The 19,730-nt window shown below is 42.6% G+C and overlaps 1 protein-coding gene across 8 annotated transcripts in view; it reads left to right on the top strand.

Moving 5' to 3' along the window:
- The window catches only part of LOC129855672 (potassium voltage-gated channel subfamily C member 1-like), a 116,279-nt gene that overhangs the window by 78,015 nt on the left and 18,534 nt on the right, over positions 1-19,730 (top strand). Inside the window, exon 4 of one of the 8 annotated variants that reach the window (XM_055923575.1) lies at positions 3,012-6,025. The exons of the other annotated variants lie outside the window; for them this stretch is intronic. Coding sequence (XP_055779550.1) covers positions 3,012-3,286 — 275 coding nt within the window. The 3' untranslated portion in view covers positions 3,287-6,025. Of the gene's footprint in view, positions 1-3,011; positions 6,026-19,730 lie in introns of those variants that run through there. 8 annotated transcript variants of the gene reach the window in all.

The following is a 19,730-nucleotide window of genomic DNA, read 5'->3' as shown; positions in this document are numbered from 1 at the left end:
AAAGACACATACAGAAGTTTGGTTGAAAGCACAATGAGCAAACACACAGTAAGACAGTAACATGGCAAGCTTGTGCACGCCCACACATATGCACACACAAACCACAGCAAAACACACACACACATGAAGTAACATGCCCCTCCCCCCACACACACACACACACACTCTTAAAAGGTTGTATGTTTAAGAACGCATGCCAGTTAATCACTTGGCTATGGTGCTAAGTGTAGGGTGGGAGGGTAAATGTATGCGTGTTCGTGCTCGGGTGTGCGCGTGCGTTTGTGTTCGTGCTCGGATGCGGGTGTGTGCGTGCGTATTTGCGAGTGTGTGTTCGTGCGCAGGTGCGTGTGTGCATGTTTGTGTGTGCATACAGTGCCCTCTTGAATTATGAACTTAAAAAGGCAGTGAAAAAATGTAATTGTTGTTTATCAGCTTGATCTTCCACTCAAAATATCATATGAATCGAACCTTTAATTGAGTTAAAAGGGTTCAAAGAAAAACAAATGGTCATCAATAAATAAATATTTTATTCCTAAACATGCATGTCACAATTATTGGCTCCCCTGCATTTAGTACTTTGTGCACCCTCCCTTTGCCAAGATAACAGCTCTGAGTCGTCTCCTATAATGTTTGATGAGTTGGGAAAACACATAGGAAGAAACATAGGAAGAAACTCTCCAGATCCTTCAGAGTCCATGGTCCTCGCTTGTGGGCTCTCCTCTTCAGCTCACCCCACAGGTTTTCAATGGGGTTTAGGTCAGGGGACTGGAATGGCCGTTGCAAAAGCTTGATTCGATGGTCAGTGAACCATTTTAGTGTGGATTCAGAGGTATGCTTTGGATCGTTGTCCTGCCGGATGACCCAGTTTTAGCCTCCTAGTAGAGGCAGACAGGTTTTGGCCGAAAATATTCTGGTGCTTGATGGAGTCCATGATGCCATGTATCCTAACAAGGTTCCAAGGGCCTTTGGAAGTAAAACATCCCCACAACATCACAGATCCACCACCATACTTCACAATGGGGATTAGGTTATTTTCTGTATGACTATGGCTCTTTTTACAACAAACCCACCTCTGGTGTTTGTTGCCAAAAAGCTGTATTTTAGTCTCATCAGACAACAAAACCTGGTTCCAATCAAAGTTCCAATGACATATAGCAAACTCCAGGCACTTACGTTTGTGGTTTGGTGACAGCAGAGGCGGCGACCCTTCCAAATAACTTGTTGGCATAGAGGTGGCGTCTAATTGTAGTTCTGGAGAGTTGGTGACCCCAAGATGTAACCAACTTCGGCAATTCTCCAACTGTGATCCTTGGAGATTTTTTTGGCCTCTTGAACCATCCTTCTCACTCTGTGTGGGGTCAAAATAAACTTGCGTCCTCTTCCAAGCAGGATTATCACTGCTCCAGTTGTTTTACATTTCTTAATTATTGCCCTAATAGTGGAAATGTGTATTATCAGGGTTGTAGCTATCATTTTATAGCCATTGCCAGATTTGTGAAGGTCAACAACTTAAAAAAAATATATATATAATTAAATTTTTGTGTTCTCCAGCCTTTCCCATGTTGATGGATGACTAAGGGAGTTTAGCTTGTGTGTCGCCTCATATTTATATCCCAGTGAAATAGGAAGTCATGGATGGACCACTTAAGAGTTAAAGAGTCCCCAAAGAGTCAGATGAACTTTAAAAAGTCATATCTTAATCGGAATATACAGTACATTAATTAGATTTTGTTCCTAAGAATTTCTAGGGGTGCCAATAATTGTGACACACATGTTTTTGAATAAAATAATGATTTATTGATGAATTTTTATTATTTTTATTTTATGTTTTTTTTACTCAATTACAGGACAGATTCATAGGATATTTTGAGTGTAAAATCAAGCTGATAAACAACAATGACATTTTTTCACAGCCTTTTTTCTTCATATTTACCGAGGGTGACAATCATTCAGGAGGGCACTGTACATCAACGTATGTTTGGAAATGTATGTGTTTACGTCTCCCCACATTAACACAGTTCAACCCCAACTATGGCTTAGCTTTTGGTCACTTTCATTCAGTTCAACTTCTGCACTTAACCTTACATTATACACACAGACAGATGCACAACCTTTAACCTCCTTTTCTGCCCTCCGGATGACCCCAAACCCCCTCTCAGTTCCTGCAGACCAGTGTAGTCCTCTCTGTCTCTCTCTCTCCCCCACTTTCTATTCTCTCTCTCTTACTCAACCTTCTCTTCTCTCTCTCTCTCACCACCAAAATGCCACAACCGTTTTCCACTGAGGGGTGAGAGAATGTGCCCTGAGCGAATGGGCCCGATTAGACCTACATGACTCATTGGATCCAATAGAGGGAGAAAGAGAGGATGAGAGAGAGGAAGAAAGAGAGGAGCCGGGCTTAATTGTGCAATGGGAGGCTAAATGGCGTTATGTAACGTGATGTGAGCGATATGATGGCCACCCCCACCTCCCCCTCCTCATCTCTTCCCTCCCTCCCTCCATCCTTCGCTCCCTCCTTCCCAGAGACCTCATCTGCAATCTCAGCCCAGGCCTCCATTCAAATTCACCCTCTCAGAACTCTACTCCTCCACACACACAACACACAGGATTTCTCACCACATGTACTTGTAGCCTACCCCTTGACTCCCCGTCTTAGAGGCCTGTTACACACCATAAACTGAGCCCTTCATGACCCATTTGACCAATTAAGCCACTACGCAACGCTACCAACATAACTCAAGATTCTGATCGGGAGTGTGTGGGTGTGAATGAGCTACGGTACCTGTGTTTGGCTGTGGATGTCCCTCTGTCCATCGGTTAGCGCTGTGTGCGTGCAAATGCGTGTGCGTTTGCGTGTATGTGTGTGTATGTCGGCTGCAGTGCTAGCCCTCTGTTCTCTGCAATGTGCGTGTGCGTATGTGTGTGAGGACCACCATGGAGAGGAGGGTTGGGGTTGTGAGGGGGGCCATGTCTTCTGACGTGTCTGTTGTTGTTGTTGTCTCCCTCCTCAGGTTGTGTCGTGTCATGCGTTTGTATGTCGGCTCTTGTTGCTCTGCGTTACACTTGGCTGTCTGTCTGTCGCTGTCCTCTCCCCAGTCTCTGTCCCTCCCTCCGTCCGTCCATCTGTCTGTCCGTGGTGTGTCCTGTGTTTTCCTTTTGTGCTCCCTTTGTTTTTGTTGTCGTTTTTTGTTTTGTGTTGCCGTGTCCTCTTCTCACTCCTGTGGCTCTTTACCCTGGTGTCTCCTCTCGCCTTACTCAGAGACACCAGTACAACTGCCATGTTTAGCAGTGTACAAACAGTCACACAGACAATACACAAATCCAAGATACTGTATAATCCATAGACAATATTGGAGAATTCAGAGAGAAAAAACGGTGACTTATTTAAATCCAGATGATTGAACCAAATCAGTGTGAACATGTTTGTCGATATAAACTGGTAGCAGAGTAAAGGCCACTGGTGTGTACTGGTTCATTTCTTGAAGTGAAAGCTGGTTACTTCTCTCTCTTTTCTGGAATTGCCCTCCACTCTGAGGTGACCAAAACATTGTTTCATCACAGTACCAGGGGGGTGCCCAGGCCCTATGTGCTAGTCCAGAGTCAGTCCTCTCCATTCTCCTTTACAACCCTAAACCAAGACTGACTCTGGATCAGATCTTATGCCTGCTCCCTAATCCCCAACCACCACAAATGTCCCTATACGAGTGGCATTGACTCAAGCTGACAAGCTATCCTAGTCTATACAGCAGTAGATCTATGAATGTTAGTGGCTGGAGTGGGGGATGCATTTGGCTGTGCTGAAACACTGTTCACGAGTCTAGTGCTTTTTAAGGTGTGCTTCAGTCTTTTAGTGGGAGAGCACTAAGGCCAGGCTAGATCAAAACGTATAGGTCTAGTCTAGATCCTGTACACACTTTGGGAATGAACGGCTTACCGGCACTGGGCAGGTGTATAGCGCACCCCTCCACACATACAGTGTTACACACAGACAGAGACAGAATGGCAGACAGACTGGCAGACGGACTGATTTTACAAGCAGACAGACAGTCAGTCAGACCGACTGACCGACCGACCGACAGACTTACAACCAGACCGACTGACGGACCAACCATCAGACAGACAGACAGACACACTGCTACGTGCAGTGCTAGGTAAGTGACGGTAGTAGCCGTGCGGTCTGTGGTGACTAGCTGACTGGTGTTAGTGGTGGTTAGTGTGTTGAGCCACAGCCGCTGACGGCCCTGTAATATTAATAATAGAAGCTTCATCCACACTCTAAAAGCAAAAAAATACATCCTCCAAAGGCGCCCCAAAATGGCTGCCGGCCTTCCGCTTTTAAAGTGGGATATAGTGCTTTAAACCTCCCCTTCTTCCCCTTCTTCCTAGTCCTCCTTCTGGCGCTTCTCCTTTGTTTCTGTGCCCAGAGTGGTTCTGCTGGCTTTATTTTAGTGTGGTTTATTTTATAACACGTGCAGCTTTGACCTCTGTTGACAAATGCTAAAGTGCAGAGGTCAGGAGAGGTTAAAGCTTGGAGTCTTGGGCTCCTTACGTCTATACCCTGCATCCCAATATCTCTCCTGACTCCTGAAGTGTGCACTTGTTCACTCCCCCTCATGGATTTAAAAGAAAAAGATTGGTATGCCTCAAACATATGGTGGAAACTCTGTCTAGAGCAAATCCAATGGTTACACAAATCCAATGCTTTTCAAATGCGCCGAGGGAAGCACAAGCGTACACTTCAGGAGACAGGACATATTGGGAAGCAGCTTTTCTCTCCCTCTCTCTTTAATACTTTCCTCTGATAAATATTGTATAGTTGTAATAGTGTAATTGGTGTGTTTGAGGGTGTGTGTGGATATTGTGTTGTGTTTTATGTACAATGATGTGTGTATAATTTGTTTCTTGGTGGTTGTTATTTTCTTGTCTGTAATGTATTCTGGGGTTTTCTTTCTTGTGAGTTTTATTTTATTTTTCACCTCCTTTCCTTCTTCATCTTTACCGAGCCTCCTCTTTTCCTCTCATACTCTCGCTCTCTCATTCTGTCTCCCCTTTCTCCTTATTTCCCACTGTTGCCAAGGAAACAGTGGAAGAGAGCATTCTGGGACTTTTGTGCAAAGCATTCTGGGTTAGATTATTCAAATGAATGATTGCATAATTCTTTCACTTTAATAATATGTAAATATGTTGTACTAGTAAGTAATCAAATCAGATAATACTACATGTAGTCATCAAACCATGCTCCCACAATGCACTGAGTTCAAGTTGTATTATTATTATTATTATTATTTATTCTACAGTGTTTGTTTATCATTTTAGTATTTATTCTCATCATGTACTATTAATTAGAGTGTATTATTTGGCGAAAGACAAATCCTATCCCTATTAACCCTAAAGCAGACAGTAGTGCAGCATCAGCCCTCAGGACTCTTATTGGAGCAGAGTGGCTTTGTCCTGTAAGAGCTGATCCGGGACCAGGGTGAATCTCCTCCTTAAGGATTCCTAGTGGAGCAGACTGCCTTTGTCCTGTAAGAGCTGATCCAGGACCATAGTGTTCCCCTGAGAGCATCTTGAGTGGCACTTACAGTCTGTCAGGCTCTGCTTTTAAAACACTGGAGTAGTCCAGGAGTGCTTCCAAAATGGCACCCTATTCCCTATGAAGTTCACTACCCTCAATGTGCACTGGTTAAAAGTAGTGCACTATATAGGGAATAGGGTGCCATATTTGACTGGAGTGGGTTTGTTAAGAATTAGTGGTCCGTTCAATTAATCTCTCTCATGTGCGCTGTTCCAGTTGATCTCTTCTACCATTGACTTTCCCCCATAGACACAAAGCACCACCGCCATTAGGCTGCTGCTCTCTCTGTGCTGCACTCGGAATCCTTGATGGACAGAAGGAGATGCCGTTCCACAATGGTGTTCTCTCTCTCTCTTCCCCTCTCCCTATTTCTCTCTCTGCTTCTCACTCTCCCTCTCCCTCTTTGCCACTTTGTTCCCCCTCTCTCTTCCCCCCCCTTTCCCCCCCTCTTTCCCCCCCCCCCCCCCCCCTCCGGAGGTCTGTATAGCTGGGTATGTGCTGCAGTGATGTTAAAACTGCAGATTAAAGGCAAAGATAATATTGCACTCATATTGCTAATATTGACCATTGAACAACAGCTAATCTAAAAAATTATGCTGTACATGACAATACGCGCTCAACCCCCCTCGATCTAAACCAATAGGATGTCTTTTAGAATCAGCAGGTGAAAATACTGTATGCAAAATCAGACAGGCACGATTATGCATAATGTCAACAAATAGACTTGGATATACTTTATTTTATTTAACCTTTATTTAACTAGGCAAGTCAGTTAAGAATAAATTCGTATTTACAATGACGGCCTACCAAAAGGCAAAAGGCCTCCTGCGGGGACAGGGGCTGTGTATAAAAATACAAAATATATATATAAATATAGGACAAAACGCACATCCCGACAAGAGACAACACAACACTACATAAAGAGAGACCTAAGACAACAACATAGCAAGGCAGCAACACATGACAACACAGCATGGTACGTAGCAACACTACATGACAACAACATGGTAGCAACACAACATGGTAGCAGTACAAAACATGGTACAAACATTATTGGGCACAGACAACAGCAAGAAGGTACAGACAACAATACATCACGCAAAGCAGCCACAACTGTCATTAAGAGTGTCCACGTGAGTCTTTGAATGAAGAGATTTAGATAAAACTGTCCAGTTTGAGTGTTTGTTGCAGCTCGTTCCAGTCGCTAGCTGCAGCGAACTGAAAAGATGACCAGTTTACAGAGGAGTATAGAGTGCAGTATTGTGTCCTATAAGGAGCATTGGTGGAAAATCTGATGGCCGAATGGTAAAGAACATCTAGCCGCTCGAGAGCACCCTTCCCTGCCGATCTATAAATTATGTCTCCGTAATCTAGCATAGGTAGGATGGTCATCTGAATCAGGGTTCGTTTGGCAGCTGGGGTGAAAGAGGAGCGATTATGATAGAGGTACCAAGTCTAAATTTAACTTTAGCCTGCAGCTTTGATATGTGCTGAGAGAAGGACAGTGTACCGTCTAGCCATACTCCCAAGTACTTGTATGAGGTGACTACCTCAAGCTCCAAACCCTCGGGAGGTAGTAATCACACCTGTGGGGAGAGGGGCATTCTTCTTACCAAACCACATGACCTTTGTTTTGGAGGTGTTCAGAACAAGGTTAAGGGTATAGAAAGCTTGTTGTACACTAAGAAAGCTTTGTTGTAGAGTATTTAACACAAAATCCGGGGAGGGGCCAGCTGAGTATAAGACTGTATCATCTGCATATAAATGGATGTGAGCGCTTTCTACTCCCTGGGCTATGTTGTTGATGTAAATTTGAGAAGAGTGTGGGGCCTAGGATCAAGTCTTGGTGTACTCCCTTGATGACAGGCAGTAGCTGAGACAGCAGATTTTCTGACTTTATACACTGCACTCTTTGAGAGAGGTAGTTAGCAAACCAGGCAAAAGACCCCTCATAGACACCAATACTCCTTAGCCGGCCCACAAGAATGGAATGGTCTACCGTATCAAAATCTTTGGCCAAGTCAATAAAAATAGCAGGACAACATTGTTTACAATCAAGGGCAATGGTGACATCATTGACGACCTTTAAGGTTGCAGTGACAGATTCATAACCTGAGCGGAAACCAGATTGCATTCCAGAGAGAATACTATAGACAGCAAGAAAGCCAGTCAGTTGATTATTGACAAGTTTTTCCAACACTTTTGATAAACAGCGCAAAATAGAACTAGGACTATAACAGTTAGGATCAGCTTGATCTCCCCCTTTAAATAAGCAATGGGAACATCCCCAGATAGGAGAGACAGGCTTGGCGATGAGTCAAATAGGAATCCTGACTTAATGAAGTGGTGATTAAAGAGCTCAGCCATGTGCTTCTTGTCAGTAACAACCACATCATCAACTTTAAGGGACATGGGTAGCTATGAAGAGGAGGGTTTATTCTCCAGGTCTTTAACCGTTTTCCAGAATTTATTGGGGTTAGACCCACAGAGAGAGAACTGCTCCTTAAAGTAACTAACTTTGGCCTTCCGGATAGCCTGAGTGCACTTATTTCTCATTTTGCCTGAACGAGAGCCAGTCAGCCTGAGTATGCGTGTGCCGAGCCTTTTGCCAAATGCAATTCTTGAGGTGGAGTAATAACTCTGCAAGATCACGGTCGAACCAGGGGCTGAACCTTTTTTGAATTCTCATTTTCTTTATGGGGGGTGTTTGTTAATAATACTACAGAAAATATCAAAAAGAAGGTCCAAGCGTCTTCGACAGAGGGGATCGAGCTGATTCTTTACCATTTTACAGAGGCCAGGTCATGAAGGAAGGCTTGCTCATTAAAGTTTTTTAGCAAACGTCTATGACAAGTCAGGACAGGTCGTTTCACTGAGCAGCCATTGCAAACTCAGGCTGTAAAACAGTGATCACTAAGGTCATTACAGAAAACACCAGACTGATGCCTGTCAGTATTATAAGTGAGGATAACATCAAGAAGAGTAGCCTTTTCTGGGTGTTTGGAGTCATACCTTGTGGGATTGGTAATAATCTGAGAAAGATTTAGGGAGTCCCATTGCTTTAGGACTTGGTCAGGTGGTTTAAGCATGTCCCAGTTTAGGTCACCTAGCAGGACAAATTCAGACTTAGTGTAAGGGGCCAGGAGAGAGCTTAGGGTACAGACTGCTGATGATGGAGGATGATAGCACCCAGCAACAGTCAACAAAGAGCTATTTGAAAGTTTAATACTTTAAACCAGCAAATCAAATTGTTTGTGGACAGACTTGGTGGAGACAATCGAGCACTGAAGGTGATCCTTGGTAAGGATTGCCACTCCCCCTGCTTTGGAAGATCTGTCTTGCCGAAAAAGGTTATAACCAGAAAGGTTAACATCAGTATTCAAAACACTCTTCCTTAACCACATCTCAGTAATGACCAACACATCTGGATAGGAGCTTTGAACCCACACTTTCAATTGATCCATTTTAGGTAATAAGCTTCTTGTGTTAACGTGCAGAAAACCCAGGCTTTTACAAGAGCAGAAATCAGTGAAGCAGATGTCAGAGCACAAGTCAGAATTGGGGCTAGCAACAGTAGATGGGCCAGGGTGTACATGCACATTTCCAGATATCATCAGCAGTAATACAATCAGGCAAGGCAGAGGACAGGGAGAGCTCTGCAATGATGATTTATGACTTCTGAATGTGCATCAGATGGCAACAAGATCATATTGTACAGCAATTTCATCAGGTAACATGAATACAAAACCGGCTAGAGGTAGTTCGAATGGGATGGGAGGCCAAACGTCTGTGTAACCAATAAGAGTCCCGAGTGTGTAAGAGTCCCGAGTGTGGGAACAAACATTGTTCGTAGTCAACAATGCATGCAGGAGTCATGAGGCAAATAGCAAAATGCACAATCATTTAAAAAAATATATAACTACATGGGGCTAGCCATTGTAAGTTCAGAGTCACTCGCCCCAACAGTGCTTGTGTGCTGGAGACGAGTGAAGGCTCAGGAGAGGGGGGGGGGGGGGGGGGGGGGGGGGGGGGGGGGAGGGGTACCTGTACCAGACAGGGGGAGACAACCAGGGCAGACGGTAAACAGATCGCATGTGACAGTGACATAGAGTCTGCATTATGTCAACAAATAGACTGGGATATACTGCATGTGACAGTGAGTCCTGGAGGGGGTGTGTGTGTGTGTGTGTGTGTGTGTGTGTGTGTGTGTGTGTGTGTGTGTGTGTGTGTGTGTGTGTGTGTGTGTGTGTGTGTGTGTGTATTGTCATATCTCGGTCATTGACGCCAACATGAAATAATTTCTACTGTATATACTCTGGTTATCCTCTGTATATACAGAACATATATGTGTAATATACATCTAAGGGCTATGTTCAGTGTAGCAGTGTCAGTACAGCAAACTGTTTCTTGTTTCTTAGATGTGATTGCGTCGAATATTACCATAATACTGAACTAACCCTTTTCACCTCAGGGAATATTTCTCTTTCTCTGTCTGTCCTGTCCCTCTCTCTCTTTCTCTCCATTTTATTCTTTTTTCCCTCTCTCTCTCTTTCTCCCTCAATCTCTCTTTTCTGCCCTCCCTCCTCTTTCTCGCTCTCTCTTTCTCTCTCTCTTTCTCTTCCGCCCCCATTCTCTCTCTCTGTCTCTCTCTCACTCTCTCTCATTCTCTCATTTTCTCTCTCTCTCCATCATGGGCCACTATCAAGGTACATGCAATATGCATGAGGAAAAGAACAGTAGAATTAGATTCTTCAGGAGGAGATGTAGTAGACTCATTCATTCATCTATAGTGCCCCTCTCCCTCTCCCCATCATAAGTAATGTGTGTTCAGCATGTGTGTTCATATATGTGTCCATGTGACATAGCAGAGAGCTGGCCATCTAGGCCCCAGTGTGGTTTCCTATGAATCAACTCAATGTTCTATGGGGATAATATGGTGCTTGTGTGTTAAAACGGGGTTCAGTTTGTCATGCTATGTCTGATACATACAGGAGAACATCTGTATGTATGGTTACTGTGTCAATTGTGTTGTTGTCTGTCATACATCCATAAATGTGGAAAATGCGTTTCAAATATTGCCTCGGGTGATTACAAATCTACATGTTGTTTCGTAATGTGACATAACAATAATCAGCCAATGCAAATATATCATAATTTATATATGATACTAAAAAAGTGGGAAAGTAATAAGAAACATTTATGCAAATGAAATCTATAAATTTAAATTTACTATACTTTGGCAAATTTGTTGAGTGGTTGAAAAATTAGTTTAAATGACTCCAACCTAAGTGTATGTAAACTTCCGACAACTGTATATATTCATGTATTTAAGCTGCTTGTATTTAATGCCACAGTGAATCTACAGTGATAGATACTACAGTATACCACAGTAATACTACAGTGATATGTTACTACAGTGATACCACAGTGATACTACAGTGATACTACACTAATGCCACAGTGGTACGATACTACAGTGGTATTGTACCACAGTAATACTACCGTGATACTACAGTGATACTACTATAGTGATAGTACAGTTGTATTACAGTGATACTACACTAATACTGCAGTGATACTACAGTTGTACTACAGTAATTCTACAGCACACATATTATTGAACTCTATTGCTACAAAGGCATTTACTGCACAATACTGGTGTATATAGCTTATACAGTATCTGACATCAACTACCTGAGCATGCATATTTATTTACATCCACTACCAACGATCCAAACACTAGATATAATACAAAATGGCTGCCATAACAAAGTATATAACAACTCTGATCTTGGAAACTTTATCTACATGTAGATTTGCGCTGGGGGAAATATTTGTCCCCTTGTACCCCCTTGTTTTCCTCCCTCACTCCCCTCTTTCTCCCCCCTCCCCTCCCTCCCCCTCTCAGACTAACTTCCATGTTCCGTTCCATCCCATCCCCAAGACATCCCCAGTCATTGCACCTGCGTAGCATAACTAAAGTTTGACCTGAGGTACGTACAACCGACTAGCTTCCTGCCCTCCTCCTCTGTAACACTCTCTTCACACTATCAAGCTGACCCGAACCATGCTGCGCTGGCTCAGATTACTTCTTTACTTTTCACATTGTCCATTCCAGCAGAGTTCCAGCAACTGTAGTGGGATGCGTAACCACTAACCAGGCCAGCGCAGTACAGCTTGGTTGGACTCGGCTCTGTTTGGCTCGGTAGTGTGAAAAGGGTATAGGAGGAACAAGCTGGTATGTCACGGCTTTGGCAGGAACAGTGCTGCATTCTGCTGCATTAAACAACCAGGCTTTGCTGTAAAGCCATGTAGAGTGGCGTGAATGTGTTCAACCTGATATATGTAAGGATGTAATGCAAGAATGGAGTAGAATTACATACATTCGTTTTTACAAATCTAAAAGTGAATTCAAGTAGATTTTTTTATACTCTGAGATCTAATAGCATTGGTAGTCTTTGATAGTGATGCACAATGCATGTTTTACAGCAAGAAATCTTTGGCAATGCATATAGATCACATACTAGCAGGCCAGTTTTAAATCATCTTGTTTTATGGCGCACGTGTGTGTGTGTGTATGTTTGTGTGTGTGTGTGTGTTCGAGTGTGTGTGTGAGAATACAGTATGCATGTGTCAAAAATGAAGCTATGAAACAGAGTTAAGTTCTCCCGAGTGCTAATCAAACAATAGGAGTTCCTGATAAAGTCAATAAAAAAAGAGAGTAGAGTATTCAAAAAGAGATTATATTTGTACTGTTTATTGGCTAATTTATTATAATTATTATATTATTATTTTGCTCTCTTTGTTGATATTTATGGTTTGACATTTTTTGTGATAACTTAATGAACTATTTTTGCTTGTACTTCTATCTCTATCTCTCTGTCTCTTTCTCTCTGTCACCTCCTAGTTGTAAGGTGCATGTTGCATGGTGTGTTGGATGCTGTGAAGGAGGTGATCTGGGTAATGTTAGATGAACAGTACGGCCAATAGCCATTTGCCACTCAAACTGTCACTACCAACCACATATTCACCTATCTATCCATTGTATTTACACATAGCCAAGTTCTAAGTCATTATATAGGGCCGGGAGTTGTCCAGACCACCTGATCCGACCAAGAAAAACCCAAGGCTCTAGTTCAGAGTTATATAACGAGGGCCCAGAGTTTTTCCCCAACCCTGTGACCTGACCAAGGAAAACCTCCCAGCCCTGTTTCATGACATTACAATTCCACAAATGAATCATTACGCTAGGTATGCCTGGAATCCGTCCAACGGTTACCAGCCATTACTCATGTTTACCACGTTGTTCGTTCCCACCTCAACCTCTCCTGAGCAGGGCCTTCGTCCCGGTCCCTGTCCTGTCCTGGTCTCAGCGAGTAAAGCTGAGCTGAGCTAAGCGAAGCTTCTTTAAAGCCTGAAAACAAACATGTCATTACTGTAGGACACGATAGGCCAACCGTTTGGGAGAAATCGATCTCAATCAAACCACCCCCTACTGCTTGTGGAACCCTAAGATCACACACACACACACACACACACACACACACACACACACCTACTCTTCCTAATCAGCTAAGAGTTGCAGGGCTGGGATTGATGTGGGCTGTTACATGGGTCGACGTCTCAAACACAAAGAGTTTGAATAGAGAGAACAACGCAGGAGGTTATCCTACACAGCCATGCACTGTACCTTATCACTGTAATTATGTGTGTGCTGTACCCTACACATAAAGTGATGCTAGTCAGATGCATGTGTAAAGACATGAAAACAGTAATGCATGCTAATGCATAAATATATTGTATTTAGAAAGTAGACACATGCACATATATTTACACATCATCAATTTAGACATTAACAGTACATGCTCAAGATTTAATACAGAATCCTGGAAATTCCTGTACCCTCAAACAGGCACAAAAACCATTAACAGACATGCACATGAACACACACACACACACATACTCATAACACCCGCTCTGCCAAAGAGGAGTGGTCAGGTTGTGAAGAACACGATGACCCAGATCTGTCGCATAGCTGTAGCGTACTACCCAGGCAGTATTACCCAGCATGCCTCCTGTTCACAGCACCAGCCCATGACTGAGTGGCTCCTATAGGCAATGCATTAATGTAAGAACCTGGCGTCAAACAAACTCATCCGGCCGCGACAACGTTAGCCCAGTGCTCCCCAACCCCAAACCTGCCCCTCAGTGTGGTATTCTAAGTTCTAGGTCTAAGTTCTAAATTCCAGACACAGGCCCAACTAATCTGGAAGTATAGTAATGACATTAATACCTGGTATTTGTGATAGTAATTCAGCGTTGTATTATTTTGTTTTGTGTTAGTTTCAGATTTTGATTTGTTTGTGATGAGCCATGTTTTGTCTCTCGTTTTGTTTGTTAGTTTGGGGCAGTGTGAGGAGAGGGGTGGGAGCCTACAACCTCTCCATGTGCTGTTGGCGACTATGGCCCACATCTATTCAACCACAGATATTGAAAGAAACCGCACTACCTGCTGAAGAAAAAGAGCATAGACCACCCTTCGTTGCGTTTTCTCTGGTGACCAGCCTTCGTTGCGTTGTCTCTGGTGACCAGCCTTCGTTGTGTTTTCGCCAGTGACCAGCCTTCGTTGTGTTTTTGACACTGATGACCAACATAAGCTGGTCACCTGCAAAACCAGCATCAAGTCACATTATGCTGGCTTGAAAAGGGATTTCTTATTCCTATTGGAATCCAGACTGAGTAAGGATATCCAATAATTGGACCTTTCATTCATTCACTCATTCAAAATCTGCATTCAGCACAAATGCCATGGTTAGAAAAATGTATGAATGAGACTACCTAAGCCATCTAAACTGTAACAACCATTTCAGTAACGGGTAAAATAAATCCAAATAACAGATTTGATTAGTTGAGAAAAATATTTAGTATAAGATAGTAGTATACTACTTTGTGTTGTATAAGATAAATGAATTGATTAATTAATCAATCAATGTACATGCAAAAACATATATTGAAACAGACAGCAATAGAGTATGTGTCACGTTCGTCTGAATGAATGGACCAAGGCGCAGCGTACTTAGAGTTCCACATGTTTAATAAATATGAAACTCACCAAAAACAATACAGAAGAAAACGAAACGTGACGTTCTGGGCTGCTCACAGGCAGCTACACAAAAACAAGACCCCACAAACAACAGGTGGGAAAAGGCTGCCTAAATAGGATCCCCAATCAGAGACAACGATAGACAGCTGCCTCTGATTGGGAACCATACCAGGCCAACAAAGAAATAGATAACATAGATTGCCCACCCTAGTCACACCCTGACCTAACCAAATAGAGAATTAAAAGGATCTCTAAGGTCAGGGCGTGACAGTATGCTTGTAAATATGATAATGATGGGTGTGGTTCAGACAAATGTAAGGTGTTATTGCTGTAAAAGGACAGTATGCTGCTGAATGTTGGTTACTTGAGACTATACCTCACTTGGGATTTGAACTCACAACCTGTTGGTTGTTAATGACCTGAATGTCCTGCTAACCCCACCTGGTCTGTGGGCATGACAGAGATTGGCCACAGATTAAAGGCAAGAATACATTTCTGCACTTTGCTAAAAGTTTCCAAGAACCAAGTCAATAATTGTCAGATTATCTGACAACACCAATGAAAAAATAGCAGTGCTTGTTGTAAAGTGTGCATAAATACTTTGGGGATTTCCACCAGGAGCATCTTTATTACCAAGAACATATATCCCCACACTCAAAATTAGGGTACAGTTAGAGTACAGTCTTGTTCCCTGGAGTACAAAAAGTTCAAAGGTAGACCTTCAGGTACCTTCAGAGGTACACATAGGAACTCACATGGTATTGGTTGGTTCCTTTGAGGGTACATGTATGGATAATCTAGTATAATGGTACATTTTTCTAACCAATATTTTGAATATAAGGTACAATCATCACTTCACTTTGAAATGTAGGTGGGGGAATGTATATATGTGTGTTTGTGCCAACCGCCAGTTGAAGTGTTGTACCAGTTTAAGGGGGTGTGATGGGAAACTGAGGCCTTCTGAAGGCTTCAGCGCATTCACCAAATTGTGCCGGAAAATGGTTCATTACTCAGAGCTTCATTATCTGTTCACAATGTACATTATTGACATCTGCTGGTCAGCAATAAATAGCAGCGTGTGATAATCAGATGGAAGTATTTTTTCACTGTTTTCATCAAAACTCATATAATCAGTTGGAATACCAGGTTTGTATCTTTCATCATGCTTCCCTTTTCTGCCTTCAAGTTGACTATTTTTCATAATCTGAACCGCGGCGAAATCAGTGGGATCTCACATTTTGCAACACACGGTTTCAAAAAGCATGGAATCAAACGAAGTCTCGGATGTCATTGATGATGTACTACTGATAAAGTGATGCACCCATCGGCACACTGCTTCGAAGTTAGCTGCTTAGCAATTTCAACGCATGCCTCGGAGCTCCGGTATCAAACGTAACATGACTACATTTACAGGAACTTAATGGAAATGAGTTGCTTTGAAGTTGCTTTGAATTCTGCGTTACCTAATTGGCAACCAGTTGTCAGTAAGTTATTGTAAAAATTCACTGTAACTTAATAGCTAGTACCTGCTAGTAACTCACTGGCAACTAACTGCCAGTTTCTTACTGGCACCTTAACTGGCAACCTAACTGATTACAAGATAGCGAATAACGCTCAGCATTCCTGGTGGTGAGCACACGTGGGAACCAGCCTCACCTTGCCAAAACCTCTTGGTTGGTAGCAAACTGACCTTCCTGCTACACCATCAGGTCAGTGAGCGTGACAGAGATCAGCCACAGTAAGTTACTGTGAATTTTACAATAACTGCTTGCAGCAAGCTGACAGTAAGTTAACGAAAATTAAACATGAACTTCCTGATGAAAAACTGCCATTAAGTTACTGGAAAATGCACAGTAACCTCGTTACAGCGCAGCTCTTGATAGTCACAAGCTCTTACAAAGATGTAGAACTGAGACATGACAAATGAGGCGCTCAACCTTTATCTTCTATGATATCATGGCAGTCCGCAAACCAACGTTTAAGTGCATGCCGTTACCTACTGTGCTGGAATGTACGATCAAATCATGATCTTTCCAATTCTGTACTACCATGAAAATAAAAACCAAATAAATCCCTACTAACTTCTACCACACCCTGCCCCTCTCCCAAAACCCCTTCCCAACCTACCCCATTAATCTTTACCTATATCATGCTTAAACACTCCACCCTTTGGATTTTTCAGCATGTCAACAACCATTTCAACAGTAACATCTCTTACCCCCAATATCTATTTTGCCCTCTCCACAATAACCTACTTTCCACAACCCGGGTCGTATTGATAACCTTACCAATAAAAGCTATGATGTCAACTTTATTCATTATCAAAGTGTCCTTTGACACCACACTTTCATGAGCGCAAGATTTCTGAACAGGCCTTGAAACCATGCCAGGACCATCAGAAACACCACCCCCGACATTAGGTCCACTTAATACATGAGCAGCTACGGAAGCGGCATCATTCCACACTGTAGCTCCCCCAATCTGTTTTAGCACCTCTGCATACGATACATCATGACTCATTTTATATTTCTGAGCCTCTCGAGCCTCTCTCTGCACCTGGCATCCACCGAATGCTGCACTATGTTCCCCCACACAATTACAACACTTAACCTTCACATTGCTCCCACATTTACAGTAATCATGTTCCCCTCCACACTTAGCTGTTCAATGTAAAGGAAGGAAAATATGTGCTATCAGTCCCATTCTTTGACTTTTAAAACCCCGCAATGGGGACAGGACAAATTCCACGACATTGAAACTAAGGAATCCTATCTGTACTTTCCCAGGCATAACCTTCTTAAACCTCAGCAGCACTGATAGGCTTCACTTCTTTGACCTTCTTTCCTACTGCTCAACACTTTGGCCTCAATCACTCTTCCTCCCTTCACATTTTCTTTAATATCATCTATAGACATATATATTGGGACCCCAGTGATGACTCCCCTCAATCCAGCATAAGCACCAGTGACATGGCTTTTAATCTTCTTCCCATTATGCTTTTCCATTTTCAGAATCTTCTCTTGCTGAGCCTGGCTACCACACAATATTAACAATCTACAGTTGAAGTCGGAAGTTTACATATGCTTAGGTTGGAGTCATTAAAACTCGTTTTTCAACCACTCCACGCATTTCTTGTTAACAAACTATAGTTTTGGCAAGTTGGTTAGGACATCTACTTAGATCATGACACAAGTAATTTTTCCAACAATTGTTTACAGACAGATTATTTCACTTATAATTCACTGTATACACTAAGTTGACTGTGCCTTTAAACACCTTGGAAAATTCCAGAAAATTATGTCATGGCTTTAGAAGCTTATGATAAGCTTCTGATAATCATTTGAGTCAATTGGAGGTGTACCTGTGGATGTATTTGAGGGCCTACCTTGAAACTCAGTGCCTCTTTGCTTGACATCATGGGATAATCAAAAGAAATCAGCCAAGACCTCAGAAAGAAAATGGTAGACCTCCACAAGTCTGGTTCATCCTTGGGAGCAATTTCCAAACACCTGAAGGTTCCACGTTCATCTGTACAAACAATAGTATGCAAGTATAAACACCATGGGACCACGCAGCCGTCATACCACTCAGGAAGGAGACGCGTTCTGTTTCCTAGAGATGAACGTACTCTGGTGCGAAAAGTGCAAATCAATCCCAGAACAACAGCAAAGGACCTTGTGAAGATGCTGGAGGAAACAGGTACAAAATATCTATATCCACAGTAAAATGAGTTCTATATCGACATAACCTGAAAGGCCGCTCAGCAAGGAAGAAGCCACTGCTCCGAAACTGCCATTAAAAAAGCCAAGACTAAGGTTTGCAACTGCACATGGGGACAAAGATCGTACTTTTTGGAGAAATGTCCTCTGGTCTGATGAAACGGAAATAGAATTCTTTGGCCATAATGACCATTGTTATGTTTGGAGGAAAAAGGGGGAGGTGGCAGCATCATGTTGTGGGGGTGTTTTGCTGCAGAAGGGACTGGTGCACTTCACAAAATAGATGGCATCATGAGGTAGGAAAATTATGTGGATATATTGAAGCAACAAGACATCAGTCAGAAAGTTAAAGCTTGGTCACAAATGGGTCTTCCAAATGGACAATGACCCCAGGCATACTTCCAAAGTTGTGGCAAAATGGCTTAAGGACAACAAAGTCAAGGTATTGGAGTGGCCATCACAATCCCATAGAAAATTTGTGGGCAGAACTGAAAAAGCATGTGCGAGCAAGGAGGCCTACAAACCTGACTCAGTTACACCAGCTTTTCCCGGAGGAATGGGCCAAAAGTCACCCAATTTATTGTGGGAAGCTTGTGGAAGGCTACCCGAAATGTTTGACCCAAGTTAAACAATTGAAAGGCAATGCTACCAAATACTAATTGAGTGTATGTAAACTTTTGACCTACTGGGAATGTGATGAAAGAAATAAAAGCTGTAATAAATCATTCGCTCTACTATTATTCTGATGTTTCACATTCTTAAAATTAAGTGGTGATCCTAACTCACCTAAGACTGGGAATTTTTACTAGGATTAAATGTCAGGAATTGTGAAAATTTTTGTTTAAATGTATTTGGCTAAGGTGTCTGTAAACTTCTGAGTTCAACTGTACCATTTCCAATGAACCGAGCTAATTTGACCTACCTCTTTTCCTACGGCATTAGTTAGTCAGGGTGTAAATGAGGCCCTGTGGTCTCATAAAACCCTATTACCGCTTTCCACTCCAACACATTATTACTTTTGCTTTCTACCTACCTTGGCGCTCTTTATGCTTTCTTAACTAAACACTCCACTGCTTTCAGTATCATGATCTCTCTTCTTCCTATGTCTTTCCCACTACAGACCATTTCAGTCCTTGACCCTCATCCTCCCGCTCCATACCATCAGAACCGACACCCATATTGTTCGCATTCTAGCACAGCTTTTGCTTTACCAACCTTTTCTCCATTTCGTCTGCACTACTTGCCATCTTTTCCAACCTCCAGACACCACACGCTACACCTAGATGATTGCACCGGTTTTCAATGTCTATGGACTGCACTCATTGAGCAGTGA

The sequence above is a fragment of the Salvelinus fontinalis genome, chromosome 5 (assembly GCF_029448725.1).
Source record: "Salvelinus fontinalis isolate EN_2023a chromosome 5, ASM2944872v1, whole genome shotgun sequence".
In the NCBI taxonomy this organism is placed as follows: Eukaryota; Metazoa; Chordata; class Actinopteri; order Salmoniformes; family Salmonidae; genus Salvelinus; species Salvelinus fontinalis.
This window is presented reverse-complemented; position numbering and strand designations above follow the sequence as displayed.